Source organism: Myxine glutinosa, chromosome 6 (genome assembly GCF_964187855.1).
Source record: "Myxine glutinosa chromosome 6, kmMyxGlut1.1, whole genome shotgun sequence".
Lineage (NCBI taxonomy): Eukaryota > Metazoa > Chordata > Myxini > Myxiniformes > Myxinidae > Myxine > Myxine glutinosa.
The window spans coordinates 134,276,078-134,293,475 of NC_136266.1; the positions used below are offsets into that span (position 1 = coordinate 134,276,078).

At 41.3% G+C, this 17,398-nt stretch overlaps 1 protein-coding gene across 4 annotated transcripts in view; it reads right to left on the reverse strand.

Moving 5' to 3' along the window:
• ACE (angiotensin I converting enzyme) overlaps window positions 1–17,398 on the reverse strand; it is a 149,408-nt gene that overhangs the window by 61,526 nt on the left and 70,484 nt on the right. For all 4 annotated transcript variants that reach the window (XR_013623864.1, XM_068121109.2, XM_068121110.2 and 1 more), the window contains 8 exons: window positions 16,903–17,126; window positions 15,581–15,725; window positions 12,429–12,527; window positions 12,171–12,293; window positions 11,746–11,957; window positions 11,051–11,187; window positions 10,528–10,686; window positions 4,004–4,094 (listed from right to left, as the gene is read on the reverse strand). Coding sequence is in view for 3 of the 4 variants with exons in the window: in XM_068121109.2 (XP_067977210.2) it covers window positions 4,004–4,094; window positions 10,528–10,686; window positions 11,051–11,187; window positions 11,746–11,957; window positions 12,171–12,293; window positions 12,429–12,527; window positions 15,581–15,725; window positions 16,903–17,126 (1,190 nt within the window). In the remaining variant the exon portion in view is untranslated. The remainder of the gene's footprint in view (window positions 1–4,003; window positions 4,095–10,527; window positions 10,687–11,050; window positions 11,188–11,745; window positions 11,958–12,170; window positions 12,294–12,428; window positions 12,528–15,580; window positions 15,726–16,902; window positions 17,127–17,398) is intronic.

The following is a 17,398-nucleotide window of genomic DNA, read 5'->3' on the forward strand; positions in this document are numbered from 1 at the left end:
ACTTTTTAATTTTCATATTTAAAATCAACATTTCTGTCATTTGTCAAGATGGTTTTAAGGCAATCTTGTTATAATAATAGGAATTTATGTAGCGTAAATTGCAGGAGCCTCTAAGCGCTTAGAAAAGAGAAGAAAGCCAATGAGATGAATATACAAATACAAATTATACAAGAAGAAAACCTAAGATATAATCAGATGTAGGCATTTTCAAATAAATGAGTCTTTAACAGAGATTTGAAAATGTTCACATTGTCGGCTTTGTGTGCATGCATGCTAGTCAAGAAAGTAAGACGCAAGAGAGCAAGGTAGTCCAGAAAATGATAGGCACTTCCTGTCCCCTCTTTCCCTTTTATTCATTTCCCCCCTCTCCTCCCTCTCCTCCCCACATAAAACTACATTTCTGAACAAAGATTATTGCAATAAACAAAATCCGATTCTTATCTTGGACTAAGAGAAAATCATATCAAAAGCGAGGAGCATGGTGCAAATCATAAATTACACAATGTAGGCACTCAAATTTTGTACTAGGTTACGCACAATGTATACACACTAGCGGGCAGTGCACTAGTGCATGGCGCAAACAATGGAAACAAAATGGCTTCTAATTCCGGGTTGTCGTAACTCTCTCTATACAGGGACTTTAGCCGTAATGCCCCCTCCTCTCATACGTTCTTCAATATTCTCTGCTGTATATTTTGGTTGGTGGACTAGTAGGTGGGGTTCCTGCCCCACTTTGCTGCCAATGAGTGCACGCCACAGATGGTTCGACCAAGTTCCTTCTTGACCCCTCCTCTACTCCCCTTCCCCCCCCCTGCCCCCCCCCCCCCCCCCGCATATCCATGTTGGTTATAAAAGTGCCAAACATCAAGTGTCTTGCTCTCCCTGCTGAATGCTACTGCTTGTGGGTTCCTTGATGGTGCTCTTTATTCTCTGGTGCTCTCTACACTGTGCATGGTTAAAGGACTGCTCATGGTACGTGGTGTACTGGTGATGACGCACTGTTCTGCAAAGCCCGGAGTGAGGAGCTACACCAACAAGCCATCCCAGACCGCAGTGTGCAAGCCTGATCGACAGTAAGACTGTACACGAGCAGGGCCCACTCACGCCACAGGTTTCTTTTCGTCTCGTCCTCTAGTAACTCATGAGTGCATGCAATGAGTTATTTGTTCAAGTTTGTTGAGGTTCCATGGATGTACTGCAGGTGTTTATTGGCGCTGAGGAAGCGCCTTTAGCGATTGACTTCCAGCCAGTGTAACGCTAATTCCTGTCACAGGAATTCGGAGATCATATAAGTGGGCGTGGCAGTTCCTGATTGGTTCGTGTTGGGGAACGCCTTCTCGCTGCCGACGTGACGTAAATTCGCGCACGCGCACTGGTGATTGGCGCTGAGGAAGCGCCTCTCGCGATTGACTTCCAGCCAGTGTAACGCTAATTCCTGTCACAGGAATTCGGAGATCATATAAGTGGGCGTGGCAGTTCCTGATTGGTTCGTGTTGGGGAACGCCTTCTCGCTGCCGACGTGACGTAAATTCGCGCACGCGCACTGGTGAAGCTTACTCGATCTTACTCGATCCCATATTACATGTACTTTCATTGCATACAAATTATACTTCCTCCTAGAAATTCCATGCCCGAACCTCAGCGCAATCCAAGAGGATTCACTTGTTACCCTCGCCATAGGAGATGGTATTGCATTTGAGTCCGTTTGTTTGTTACAAGTACAAAACTTCATCCAATCAAGATGAAATTTGTTGAGCGCCATGTCGGCATAAACTGGTCGAGGAAAAAAAATAATGATGACGTCATCGGTCACGTGGTTCGGCCGCCATCTTGGAAAAACCGAAAAACTTTGCACCTCTATATCTCCGAAAGTGCTGAATAGAAAAATTGAGACATGGCTCATTGTAAAGAACTCTCCATGGGGAATAAAATATGTTAATGATGACGTCATAAGTGCCTCCATTATGACGTCATAATTCGACAAGTACAAAACTTCATCCGATCAAGATGAAATTTATTGAGCATAATCTCGGAATAAATTAGTTTAGAAAAAAAATGATGACGTCATCGGTCACGTGGTTCGGCAACCATATTTGTTTTAACTCAAACGCCTTAAAAACCACTGAAAATACATCCTGGCGAGGGTTTGCCATCTCTGATTGCTCTTTCTTGTTACTTATTCATTACTCGCTTGGTAAGATCCTTACCTGCCGGGCAGCACGACCATTTCTGAAGATGCGCAACCCTTATTTGAAGATGCACAACCCTTACTTGAAGATGCGCAACCCTTACTTGAAGATTTGCAACCCTTACTTGAAGATGTGCAACCCTTACCTGAAGATGTGCAACCCTTACTTGAAGATGCGCAACCCTTACACTGGTGTCAGGATCGCAATACAAACTCGAGTAGGGAAAATGGCCATTGTGAATCAAAATTTGGAGAATTGCATTTAATGTTTTAAATTCTAATTAAAATGATTTTTTTTTCTTACAAAAGAGCGATGGAGAGCGATGAAAATGGACATTGTTCCCCAAAGGAGTGAGGGCATTTTTAGGTTGACACTACTGTGGCCCCAGAGGAGATGCCCACAAAGGGCCTGTAAAGAGTGCAGTGGAGTCACCTCCCCAAACTGGTAGCCCAGAACTCCTCAGTAAACCCAGTGCCAAGCAGCAGCAGCAGCAATTGTGTCAGCAAATTTGATCATGATAGCCATGTTTCAGAACATTGAGGGTGAATTTAAGGGCGAGATGAAGGCTGGTAAGGACAAAATGGTGGCAAAGCTGGAGGCGAATGTGGCCAAACTGGAGGTTAGCCAGGCCAAGCAGGACAGAATTGTGGCCAAACTGGAGGCTATTGGGGCCAAGCTGTTAGGCGCAACCCTAGAGGCACAGAACTCCATGGTGGAGGAGCCGGCGTCCGGTGGATGCGTCCACCACGAAGAGGCAACCTCAATAGCAACAACTATTGGGAATGCCTCTTTGTGGTGATTGTACTCCGCAATGCAAGTCGGGGGCCAAATCTACCCCATTGTTCCCCGCTGCTATGTGACTTTTCTTTCTCTTTCTGTCTCTCCTTCTTTCTTTCAATCTCTATCTCTGTCGTGGCCCTGACTTCGTGAAGGTGGGGATACACCATCTTGGATGTGTGAAATATCTGGGTCGCGCCTGGGAGATCGATCAGCTGTATCCGTGCTGCGGGCTTGTTCGAGAGAACTGTCTGGGAGCTATACAACAACAACAACAACCTGCTTTGTTTAATTTCTAGGCCATTATGTATCCAATGCTATTCTTCCCTTGGGTGATTCACCTTTTCCTGGTTTATTATGTTGTCTTGTGTCCTTGCGAGCAGAACTTTTAATCTCACAATCTTGTGCTCCTAGATACATCACATGTTTAGTTTCTGATCAAATGCATTCCCAGATGCTGACGATGGTGCAGTCCAAACCCACATTTGTGTAATGCAGGCTCAGGCCCTGCATGCAGTAGCCAAAGTAAATACATAAGCTAAGGTGAGATTCGAAGAAGAAGATAACGAAGAAGACGTAGACGAAGACGAAGAAGAAGACGAAGAAGAAGAAGACGAAGTAGAGGACAAAGACGAAGACGATGTAGTAGTAGTAGTAGTAGTAGTAGTGGTAGTAGTAGTAGTAGTAGTAGTAGTAGTAGTAGTAGCAGTAGTAGTAGTAGTAGTAGTAGTAGTAGTAGTAGTAGTAGTAGTAAAAAAAAAAAAATCAATGGACCTCAATAAAAATTCTGACACAGGATTTGATTGTTTGACTGATTAAACTTTTTCACCAAAATTACTTCAATATTCCCACAATACCCTGTCGTTTATTCGTCTGCTCACCAAAACCAACAATCTGTATAGAACATGGTACTTGATCTGACGATCAGAGCTGGAGTCATCGCTTTGTTTTCCCTCCTGAAAATGAGCTGCAATTTTTTTTCCCTGCCATTCCATCTCAAACACAATATTATCCATATTGTCTTCCCGATGACTCACCAGGCTCCAGCGATAAACAATCCTGGTCACCATTCCAACAAACTTTGGCCACACTGTAAGTTGTCTCCATTCGGGAGATGACAGCACTGAACTGCAACACAGGGGAAATAGACCAGAAGACAATTTCCCTTTAGTGGTGCTGTGGGTCATGGCAAACAATTATGGTATGGACATTGCTACATGCATGTGCATAAAATAAATAAAAGTGCATGATGGACCCCAGAATGGAAAATAATTGACATCACTAAAAGGTTTGAATATAAATAAGTAGCCATTGATACCTAACGATATGCTTGTAGAAATTATGGTATTGCAAGTAAAATAAATGACTGCAGAAACTTTCTTCTTTGGAAAAAGGCAATCTTTATGCTTCTTCTTCTTCTTTTTCTTCTTCTTTAGCGGCCACCAATGTCCCACCTTTCTTGTTGAGTTGGCTGGGGGAAGCTTGGCTAGAGTTTTCACGAACTGGCTGGCCAGACATTTGACTTGTTAGGGCAGGAATTTGGAATTTGGCCATTGTGCTGGCTATAGCTTGCCTACTCTTCGTGAAGGACACCTGGGATCTTTAATATCAACCAATGAATGCTGGCAGATAGGACGACCATTTGGTGTTCAACCAAGGGACGGCACAGACATTGATGGCACACCCTGCCTGCGGAACATCGGACTGACAGTTTATAGCTGCATCAGGAATCAAACCTGGGCGAGACAGCTTGGAGGTGAGCGTGCGTACCACAAGGCGATGATGTCATGTGCCATCCCTGGGTTGAACAACAAATGGTCGTGTGGTCCTGAATGGATTTCTCTCATCTCCCATTCCTGTTCAGGCTGGAGTTCCCCAAGGCAGTGTTCTGGGCCCTGTGCTTTTTCTGGTCTTCATCAATGATTTCTCCGACTCTCTGGAGAATCCTCTCTATCTCTTTGCTGATGACTCCACTATCTGCCGCTCCATTCCTCATCCCTCAGATCGGCAGTCTGCAGCTTCCTCACTCTCTGCAGACCTGGACAAAATCACAGACTGGTCAAACAAGTGGAACATGTCTTTCAATCCTGACAAATCTCACACTCTTAGTATGTCTCTCCGAAAGGACCGACTGGAAAACCCTCCCATCTACTTTCTCAACAATCCTCTCCAAGAAGTTCTGTCGCTCAAGCTTTTGGGTCTCACTATCTGCCATGATCTTTCTTGGCAAAACCACATTTCCAAGCTGGCCTCCAAGGCCAGTCGCCGACTGGGCATCCTCCGTCGTGCAAAGTCCTTCCCTGGCACACCTGAGCTCCTCACCACATACAAGGCTTTCATCCGCAGCTCAATGGAATACTGCTCTCCTCTCTGGGCCGGTGCTCCTGCCTCACACCTCGCTCGGCTTCACGCTGTTGAAGCCAAAGCTTTCAGAATCATTGGAATCTCCTGCCATGAAGCTAACTCCGAGGGCCTTTCACTCACTCACCGCAGGCAGGTTGGTGGTCTTTCCGTCTTCTACCGACTCCTCTGCGGCCTTGCTCCCCTAGCTCTCTCTCTCTGTGCTCTGTCCCCCAAATATTCCTATAGGTCGCACAAGATCTGCCAGCAACCCTCTTCTGGTTAAACTGCCAAAATCTAGGCTTTCTGCTCACCTTCACTCTTTCATTCCCCTTTTTTCCCACCTCTGGAACAAACTTCCTCACTCCCTTCAATCCCACTCCTCCCTCCAGGTCTTTAAAACAGCTGTTCACCACCATCCCTTATCTTTCCCCATCCAAAACCTTGATCTTTTCTACCCCCGGTAATTCACCCCAGATACACTTTTTCGAAATTTCAACTTCTTCCCTGGAAGTCCTTGCAGTGTCCATATGTTTTATACCTCTCCCACCTCCGCCCAGGCCCTCTCCCTCCCACAGTTCTCTCGATGTCCCTGCTCTCAAATGTTGTGTTTGTGTCCTTCCCTCTCTCTCCCCATCTTGTCAACCGCTCCCCTTATTTTGTGTTTTATGTGTCCGTTTGTGTCGGTTTGACTTTTTTTGTGATTAATGACTTTTTAATGACTTTTTAAATTAATTTGACTCTTTCTCGAGCCTCGATCTTGTATACAAAAAAAAAAGAAAAAAAAATGTATTTTTTTTTTAGGGTAGAAAAATCTTCATTTCCTTATTTTGTTTCCATCTGCAAAAACATTTATCTCAAAAGCTCTTTCTGGCTTCAATGGTGCTTGGTGCCTTATGCAATTACCATGTAAGTATCCTACCAATAGTGATTACCTGCCACTTGAGCCAACTCGTGTGTAATAACTATCCCATGAAAAGCAAGAACACAACTATGGGCTTGGCCAGATATTGCAGTCCTTTCTCCATCTTTGAAATTCTGTTGGCAACTGGTTAAAACTGTCTTAGGAATATGCTCTTCTGCAATCTCTTTGCTTATCAAGGAAGGAGTCAAAATCCACCCAGCAAGAATGCTTGCATTGTCTCTTCTTTTTTTCCTTAAAAGGCTTGGATTTCCAATCCCTCCTTTCTTGCTATACACCATCCCATCCCACATACATACAACTCCCCAGAAAAAGTGAACTTCTCTCCTGCAAATCCGGAGAAGATCTGCACAACTTTGGCTCACCATCAGTAACCGCAGGTCATGATGGCATTCCGTTCTTCCTGAAAATGTATGCACCTGACCTAGCTGTTCTTTTTTCACTACTCTTCTGCAGATTCTTCTTGGAATGTCGCCTCAGCTCACTACAGAAGGTGGCTGATATCATTCCTTTCTTTAAGAAAGATGCCAAGACAGACACTCTGGACTACAGACCAGCATTTTTTTTCTCCACGTAATCAACGAGGTAATGGAAACAATAATGCCAGCAGATCTGATCCTAGTCACTCCATTTTCAATATACTCCTGCTAACTCATTAACAGGTAGGCACTTTAAACCTCACACAAGAGGTCAAAGCAGTTAAATATAAGCATCTCCCTAGCATTTCACACCATCTGGCACCCAGCCCTGAAAGTCAACCCTCTGCCAAGGGTATCCACGGTCTTCTCCTTGAATAACTGGTGGAATGTCATCATTTTCAAGCAATATGTAGTACTTGATGGAGTTATCTTCAGTTATTTCCTTAGAGGCTGGTATCCCTAAACGCAATGTCCTGAGACATACCCTCTTCCTAATTTACAACAAGGACTTCACGCTTCATTGTAATACCTTGTACATCACTTTCTGGATGACTCTACTCTTTGCTGGAAAGCCTCTCACATCAATAGTAGGCAAGCTGCAGCTACAACCTCTACCACTAATTTGGGGATAGTATGAGGCTGGTCAATCAACTGGAATATCATCCATTGCTTCCTAGTCCCACATACTTACTCTGCCCTTACATAGCTACCATGTGGCTAACAATTGATCCAGATTACTTCTGCAATCTGCAATCAACATCTAGTGGAGCTCAGTTGCTGGAGCTCTTTGGACTGGGGGGGATGGGATGGGTTGCTTCACTTGTCCTGCCTGCATGGCTGGCCCTCCTCATGCTGCCTATATGTTTGTAACTTATTAATTTCTCTTTCTTCCATTGCATGGAAGCTCTATTGTTGTGTCAGTGTCACTGTTCTTTTATTCAACTCCTTTCCTAGGCCTCAATCTCCCTAAATAAACTAGAGAGTTCATAGAACACCTTACCCCACATAATTTTAAGAAAAAGGGCATGGGAAATCTGTGGCAGTAAAATTTTTGTCTTGCTTTGCCTTTCCGAACATGATCTATATTTCCTACAAGCCACAATTCTGTCTGAATCTCGATATTCCTCACCACTGATAGCGCGAGCAACAAATTTGATTGGTCAAGATGGCGTAAAATGGCATAATATTTTGTCCAAAGTATTACAAAACCGGAGGGTTTTGGAAGTGCCAAGAAGGCAATTTGTGGCCTAGAGTGTTCAAGTATATTAAAGGATATCATTCAATTGAAAAAAAATAAAGGTAGGCTGAAGGAAAACAAAACAAATTTTTTCAGGGTTTTACCGCCGTTGACGCACCCTCTTTTACACCACCTTATTTAACACGTTAAAATAGTTATTCATGCCTGTTGTTTTTGTCCTGTACGAATCCTAAAAACAGTACATTTCCTGTTTGGAATGATTTTCAATTTTGTTTGACTGCCAGACAGGCAGACAGAGTAAAAACAATACCTTGCGCATATGTGCTCGAAGTAAGATTCTGAACAATTTGCCAAATTCAGAGCCAAAATACTGCAAAACTGCAGGTTTGTGTTCCGATTCATGTACCGATTAGTTATCTGCAGTGTTCAAAATATATATTTGAATTGAAAACAAATTGTTCCCCGATCATAAACTGATGTCTGTAAACAGACAGACAGACCGATTGAACCAATTGCTAAACCCCACATTTCACTTTGCTGGTGAGGTAACAATTTCTAGTGTTTAGGATCCTCCATCTTTATCAATTACTGCCTCTCATTAGTGATGTTGTGGTTTTAAAGAGTACTATATGTTCTTAATTAGAAAACGAGCACTAGTTATGCCAAAAGTCCTATTGGCCCCAGTTGGTTGTATAATCTTGCACATATTGACAAGGCACTGTTATGGGAAAATACATGAACATGTAGTGTGACTGACGAATGGAATTAGAGTGATAAATGACCCACACTCTGAAAGTAAACTCCTGAGATGATGCAACGGATGCACTTCCTGAGGAGGCATTATAATCTGAAACGTCTTTGTTTTCTGTTGGTAGTTGTTTTTGCTTTTAGTTTAGAAGTGCTTTTTAGATCATCTGGAATGAAGTTCAGGGGAGCTTATGCGATGGCGTCGTCTCCGTCCGTCCGTAAACACATGAAACTTCTATGAAACCGCTGATGGTATTGCGACCAAATTTGGTACAAATGATATTTGTTGTGTTGTGACTAAAGTTTGTTCACGGCATTAAAAAAAAAATCGGGATCTAAGGGGGTCTACCGGGGGTCAAAGTGGATCCAGGTTTGACCCCCCAAAATAGGAATTAGCTTTTTCCTCTGAAACTACAAAATAGGTGTTTGCTTTCTTCTCAGAAACTACCCATGCAATTTCGATGAAATTTAACCACAACCTTCATCACCCGTGATGTACCAACGTTTGTTCACGGCATTGGAAAAATTGCGATCTCAAAAAGTACACAGGGCAGAAGGGGGTGGGGGGTTTTTTTTTTAGGTATCTTTTACGTAAAAGTATGAAAAAATAGGTATTTTTTGTTTGTTTGAAGTCTTATGATTATGCTAGTATGCTAGTATCTGATTCCACATGCTGCCCTGTCTTCTAGCAAACATTGAAATTGGTTTAAAATACCCTTATTCAGTGCAGTATACTGTTTATTCTACCAGGTGAGCGCCAAGAGTATTGCCCCTATGCTTTCTATTTCTTTTGAGGTGTTCATCCACTGAAAAGGGTTCAGTTTCCTGATCTTCTGGACCTTAACATCAGCCATGACTTTTCAAGACCAGACCATTAATCAAAGCTGACCTTCAAAGTCAGGATACTGCGCATCCTCCATAGTTGCAACTCTCAGAACTACTCAGCCTACAAATCCTTTGTTCTACCAATCATTCCTTGAAAAAGTAGAACTACTCAACCTACAAATCCTTTGTTCTACCAATCATTCCTTGAAAAAGCAGAACTACTCAACCTACAAATCCTTTGTTCTACCAATCATTCCTTGAAAAAGCAGGACTACTCAACCTACAAATCCTTTGTTCTACCAATCATTCCTTGAAAAAGCAGAACTACTCAGCTTACAAAGCTTTTGTTCGTAGTTCATTGGAATATGCTTTCCCTTATACATGGGCACCCCCTTCTTTACTCCTCTCTTTCTCTCCTGGAATCTAAAGCTCTCCACATCATTGGCATCTCCCACATAGAAGCAGAAACAAAATACCTCCTGCTCTCTCTCTCATCCCTGACAAGGTGGTCATCTGTTTTTTGGTTTTTTTTTTACAATTTGTATTTCATTTCATTTTGTTCCCTCTGTTCTTTCATCCCTCTGAGCTTCTCCAGTTCCTCCAGGATGCACAATGCACATGCTCTTCCAGTAACCCTTTCCTTGTGAAACTCTCAATGTACAGTTTGACTGCTCACTTCCACTTCTTTAATTGTTTCTCTTTGACCCCACTTTTGTCACTTTCTTTCGCTTACTGATTCAATCCACTCCTCTCTTCCTTCCAAGGTTTCAAGTTGGCAATTCACCACCAACTCAGGTCATTCTCCACACCCACCCCGCCATATTTTCCACTAAATTCCCATTTCCCTACACTTCCCCTTTTACTTGCAGATTACTATCTTTCCTATCCTCCTCTTTCTCCTTTTTAAGTTTGTGCATTCTTTTGTGTGTTCCATTCACCTGTTGTGCCACTGCCGCACTGTCAGTGTGTTACTATCGCCTCATTCTTCCCCGAGTGTTGATTTTGTATTCAAAATGAGCACTATTGATGGCAAATATATGAAAATTTTTATAGCAAAATCATGGATAAAATGATGCCACACCATCAAGTTTTTTTTTGACCCGTATTCACCTCCTTGAGATCCGCATTAGGCAGGGCTGCACTGCCAATGAGGCTTATCTTCTCCAATTGCCTCCGGATGCTCTCGTCCTGAAAGGCGCCCTTGTCAAACTGCTGAGTGCGGAGCCCATACTCTTTCGTATTGTTTGCCCACTGCTGGTATGCTTTTTGCTGTGGCGGTGCACACCCATTGAAAAATATGAAAACAATGATAAATGCAATCGCAACTGTATAATGTGGTTACCAATACTGCCAGGCTAAGGTGACCACAATGGCTAGGTGGGTGCTCAAAGCACATTGCATTGCCAATGTAGAGAGTTTGCCTCGTGCAGTTGTATCTTTGCTCACAATCGCACCATTTACATCATGATTTAGTTGTAGCTGCTGCTGAAAAATAAGCAATCTTAACGATCAAATGTCTATGAGGAAAGAAGACAAACAACGAGGCTCTGAAGCCATGTTTGTTTCTCAAATAGTCGTTTGTGTACAGCAGCTGAGGATATAGAAATCCAAATGAGGATCTAAAAGGTCATACCTGCAGCTGGTCATTGTAATCCGTGATGTTTGTGTTGTATGTCCAATATGCATCACTGTATTTGTATATTATTTCCTCCGCTGTGGTGTTGAATTGGGCGAGGAATTCTTCTGTCTCCTTTATGTCAGTAATTTTATCTGGGAATAGGTCATGGTGGTGAGGATTGGGGGATGTTTTGAGGATGGTGGGAAGGGATGGAGATAAAGACAATGTAACATTGAATTCCAACACTAGCTTAATTATCTTTCAAAATAAAGAAAGAGAAATAGAAAAAAAAAAGATCGACATAGATGCAGACACAGGCAGTAACACATGTATCTTATGCACAGTAAGATAAATATAAAATACAATATCTCGCAATAACTTTATCTCCATTATGAGTTCATTTATTCAGAATATCAAGTAAAAAAAACAACATTTTATCGAAGAGAACTTTCACAATAATTGCCAAACTTTTTTTTATTCATGGGTGTTCAAACACAAACTTCAAACACTTCCTGCATCAACAGAGGGTAACAGTTTACACAAACAAGTATGCTAAGTAATTTCATTTTGTGTAAAAATATGTAATAGCCAATAGGAGTACTGAGCTAACCACGGTTTATTTCCGCTTAGCTAATCAACTTGTCCTTGGCCTTTTAATACTGCTCTTACAATTATGATGAAGTTACAGGAAATCCAATACTATTTGGTACCAATATCTACAGGATAACCATCCGGAATGGGCGGCGTCCAGGAATATTCTGGCCAGCCCAGCGTGTCGTTGTTTTTCTGATTCTGTTCCTTAAGCCATTGTGTTATTGGTTCAAAATACTCCATAAGAGGCTTTGCGCTCATGGAAGCCGTTCCCGTTATTTCTTGAAGAACTTCAGGCCATGGTCGGCTGGAACCCTTTTGCAGAGCTTTCCTATGGCACATAAACGTGAAGAAGATGAGATTTAAATGAGCATCACTCTTTTTGGTATTTCCAACCATTCACTTTGTTTACATGATCAAAAAGGATTTTCCAATCAGTGACTACTTCAGTAGCTTGCATTACTTCCCACATTTTCTGTTCATCATGCAAACTACAGTACAAAGTAAATAGCAATAAAGCATCGGGGTATTCCCTCTGACTTACGCGAGCAGGTTTCCAGCTGTAGTGGACTTGTAAATATCACATTTATGCAGTGGGCCTGTGTGTCCAGAGGCATTACACAATGCTTTGTGGAATTGGAACTGTATCACATAGCTGACGAAGTACCTGAGAAATCCAAGACATAATTCAGGTTCACCTTTTCCATCGCACTCTTATCGCTTCTCCTCTTAACTGGCGATGAACAAAAAAATAAAGACAAAACAAAATGTATACGGAATTTGATAGGGGGTGGAAAAGTACCTGATGTAAGGAGTATTTCCTGGGACGTGATACTTTGCACCGGCATCAAAGTCTTTATCTGACCGTAGAACTCCTGGACAAATTCCCTGGTACTTGGTCCTGTGGAAGAGCCACAGCTAGTTGTCACAATGGAACAGACCATAAAGGGTATTGCCATTCTTTCTTTTTTAATTATACCAGCAGATATACACATCAACGACAGGTTATATGATGGAAAGGCTTGGATAGTATGGGAGGGCCATAGAACAACAACAATCTCATGATGAATGGAATACATTAAGACAACAACAACAATGCCTTGAAGGACTGCCTGCCTGAATGCCACGCGTGACATAATCTAGCAAAGCAAACACTGTGATAAGGATATTTTTCACCTGGGTGAACAGAATAAAAGTTGGAATCAAATTTAGATGCCATAAGCTGAATTGGAATATTGTAAATTATGCATACAAAATTGGTGACATGCGAAGCGGTGAGAGAGGGGATCTGAAACTGGACAGACAAACACCATTGTATTACTTATGAAGAGATAAATATATCATTTGAAATTGTTTTCTTATATTCGGGCAAAATTATCAGTTTTATTATTACTTTTTGTTCAAAAATATACACGAAGTTTTGATAAAATATCAGAAGCATGGATTTTTTTAAAGCTCAACAAAACAGTCGTTAACTGTAAAAAAAAAAGTTGTGAATTTAATGATATTCAAGAATCCTCACCATCAAAGCTCAGATAAAATTCAAGAATATTAACATAGATGTTACACCAAAAAACTTGCTCTTTTGAATAACTAATGGCAAAAAGTTAGTCACTAAACACTGTCTTGATTTCTACCTTGAGTAATAAAAGTTTTTTTTTTTTTAATCTTTTAAGAGGAAATTCTCTGCAACTTTAGACAGAAACTTTACAATTCAGAAGTCTTCCTTGTGTCATTCGACACCATATAAATGAATGAATGAATGATCGTTTAAAGGCCATTTTCCCCGCTAGAGCAGGGGTTAGCCTTGCGGGCCCCATGACAATCATGGTTCCCTGTTTGAGGCAATGTTTTTATGGCCGGATGCCCTTCCTGACACCAACCCTTGGTCACGCTCTTAGGATGCGCAGGGATACGGTGTACCTATTCTAAATCGGGGTACACACCGTGATCATTCATCCCAGCAAGCTGGTACTCAATTTGCCGACCTCCGAAGGATGACAGGCTGAGTCAACCCCCCTGGCGTTAATTCAGCAATCGACCGGGATTGGAACCCAGGATCCTAGGATCCCAAGCCAGCACCCTAACCGCTAAGCCAACACCAGGCAACACCAGGATATTCATTCGACACCATATGAGTTAAAAATCCAATTAAAGACTTTTCCCAGCTTGTATTGTCCGAGACAATGCTTTATGTAACAAACTGTCTCCACTAAACGTTGAACAATGTCTAAAGTTGGGAAGGGTGCTCAAAATGTTATTGGGGCCACATACTCACAACAATTCAAAGTTTTCAGAATGCTCCATCAGCCATGTCTCAGTTGCTTTGTTGGTTTGCCAAATTGTTGGCAACGTAGGTGGGTCTCCGCAATGTTTTTCACAATGCTGATATAATATTCCCTTCTTATTGGAGTTGTGAGTTGTATAGTCAATCGGCACGGTTCACTGAGTATCCCAGAAACTCAAAGCAATTATCGTGTTAGCTGAAGGTTGGATGTTAAATTTATTTGAGTGCGGTGTTCTCATATGGGCTTTCATTTGCATGGATTCGAATTTTATTTCAGAATCCTTGTGATGATATCACAATTAGTCAGCAGTTACCAGACGAGTGCTTAAAGTCAGCTGGGTCTGCATTCAACAGTTCTAAAAACGCGCACCATTATGTCACCCATTGCCAAGATTGTTTGTGTTACCCATGTCTTGCCTAGACTTTGGACATACCTAAAGGGTTCTGGATAATGGTGAAAATGATGCCTTCTGAAGTTGGATATTTTGGCAATCTTAATGCAGCGATCTTGTATGATTAATATCTCAAAGTTGCCAGTACTTTGTGAGCCATTCATTTTGACTTACATTGTCCTGACTTCTTCTTGGGACTCTTGTCTAAGCCTCTGTAACCATCAATTTGGCTTCTGTAGAATATAATAAGTAATAACCCTCTTCACTGTACAAAGCTACAATGCACTTGCGTGCTTTCTTTGGAGCTGGCCCATTCTTTTCATAAACCTTTACAACACCTCAATGATAAACTTTCCTAACATCCATAATGATATGACAAAGGATATTACTGCATTACACTCGGCAACAACAAAAAAATTAGATTATTTAATTAAATTAAAATACTGCATGTGTCTAAACTAATGGCTCTGAGTGATTAAGTTGATCATCCGAATATAAAACAGTCAGTTTCTGTGTTTGTACAGATGTTTGTCCTCCTTCATAAGGGTAGGTATTAAAGGCCAATCTTTTAACACGAATGTGTGTTCACTACGGTCTATTTTTGAGGATAAAACAAACTCGAAATACATTTCATATAAAAAAGTAATTACGTCTCTCCTATTGTAATTGTAGACGGTGGCTTGCAAACCAAGCCTCAAGGGCGGTGTACAGAAGCGTTTTTTAAAATTACAATAAATACAAGGCGCATGGAGGTGAAATTCGCTGCATATTATGTGCAATTGCCAATTCGTGCAGAGTAAAACGAGTGTTCATTTACACCAGAAGGATGTCTGATAAATAAAGAAGATATAAGCACACCTGACACTAGGCCGAGGCTTCAGACTTTGGCACGCTCACGAGGCTGCGCCGTCGAATAAACTGTTCCAAGCCGTCATTTTTGACAGGCTTTTTACTGATAGTTCATTATTTCTGAAGGGTGATGAAAGATGTGATAGATGGGAATACTAATAATTGTTGTTAAAGTACCCGTGAGCTATCAATATATTCTTTATAAACTCCTTATGGTGCCTGGCAAGACACAGGTAAAAAGAGACCAGATAATATTTTCAGCTTTGGAAATGAACCAATAACTAATGTCTCAGTCTCGCTTTGTCCAGCCCTATTTGCTTCTTACCTCTATCACTCACTCCCCTCTCCCTCTTTTCCCTGCTGACCAAGTTATACAAACTTCACGAATAACAATCTGTTGGATTGAATTGAGCTTGGGATTCTTACCGCAGGTACCACCAGTCTGCATTGTAATTCTCAGGTGTTGTCTTTCCATTAAATACCTTCCATCTCCACAGGTCAATGAGATAACCGAATGGTAAAAAGGCTATTTTCTGGAGAGCCATGTTGATAAGGTAGTTTATGGTAGATTCTGCAAGAAAAACAATGTTGAATTTAATTTGAGAGGATGCACTTTGACACAGTGTGAAATAATGCATGGAAAGGATTAATCTGGAAACTGAAAATTTTGACTTTTATAACATAGGAGATATAGGCCCCTTAAGGACTTGTCAGTCCATCCCCTGCATAGCAGGAGAAGGGGTTTTGTAATCACTTCTCTGTGTCTGTCTGTCTGTCTGTGTGTGTGTCTGTCTGGGCTGTAACTTTTTTACCATTTGAATTTTGTCATCAAATTTTCACCAAAGCTTTCTTATGATAATACAGAGAATACAAATTCATAATTTTGTCAAAAGGTCAAAAGGTTAAAGGTCAGCATCACATGAAACCACCAATTTTCATCGAATTGACCTGAAATTTAAATTTACCATTCGAGTTTTGTCATCAAATTTTCAACAAATCTTTATTATGATTATATGGAGAAGGCAAATTAATAATTTGGTCAAAAGGTCAATGGTTAGCATCACATAAAATCTTAAATTTTCATCCTATTGACCTGAAATTTTAAGAATTTGCATATTGTGTTTGTTTCTGGAGGCAGTTCTGGAGACAGTTGAATTGGTTCAACAATCAAAAGTTACAAGCCGATTGTTTTTTTTGATCAAAAGGTCAAATGTCAAAATTGCATAAAATCTCCAATTTTCACGCGATTGACCTGAAATTCAAAGAATTTGCAAATCGGGTCACTGAATTGGTTTACTAATCAAAAGGTAGGAGTCGATTGTTTTTTTTAGATCAACAGGTCAAAGGTCAAGGTTGCATAAAATCTTCAATTTTCATCCAATTGACCTGGAATTTTAATAATTTGCATTTTGGGTCACATAATTGGTTCACCAATCAAAAGCTAGAAGCCGGGGGGGTTTTTTTTAGCTCAAAGGTCAAGGCTGCATAAAATCATCAATTTTCATTTTGTATTTTTTAAAACTGTTTTTGTTATTTGAGCATTCAGAAGAAGAAGAGACATCTGACTACAAACGGATGCGGACAGGCTTTGCATTTTCAGATGCTTTCTAGTTCCAACCCATGTCCAGCCTGCTCTGTGATAGATGCATTTGGCAATGCAAGTGCAACATAATGATGTATAATTTATCATGATATTTATCATGTGTATTCTAGAGCAATATTGTGTCTTAAAGCTGCAATGGCGGCACCTTCGTCATCCTCAACCTTTTCCAGCAGCCCAATCTCTTTGAGATGCTTGGGGGTAGAAACAGAAAGTGCGAGCACATCTCCAATGGCCTCATGAAAACCAGGATTTGCTCCGTTGCGGAATGGCACCGGCTGGTCCTTGTACTGCAAATAGTATTGTATGTGACCCATTTCGTGGTGTATGGTGAACAGATCCTCCATGTTGACCACTGTGCACATCTTGATGCTGAGAGAAAAATTGGACATTAACAATAACGTTTGTATTTTGTAACACAAAAGAGTTGTTTTCACTAAATATTGGACTAGCAAGCTGATAGCATGGCCTGAGAATTTTTGTTCCAATAACAAGAATGACCGCCCTGTGGTCACAACCTGCGAGGCAAAATATATATTTTCGCCTCGTCTGTCCACTTAACTCCCTCATCCTTGATGTTGAAGGTATTTATTATACAATTAATCTCCGAGGGTCTTCATGGTTTGGTTCAATATCAATTACGA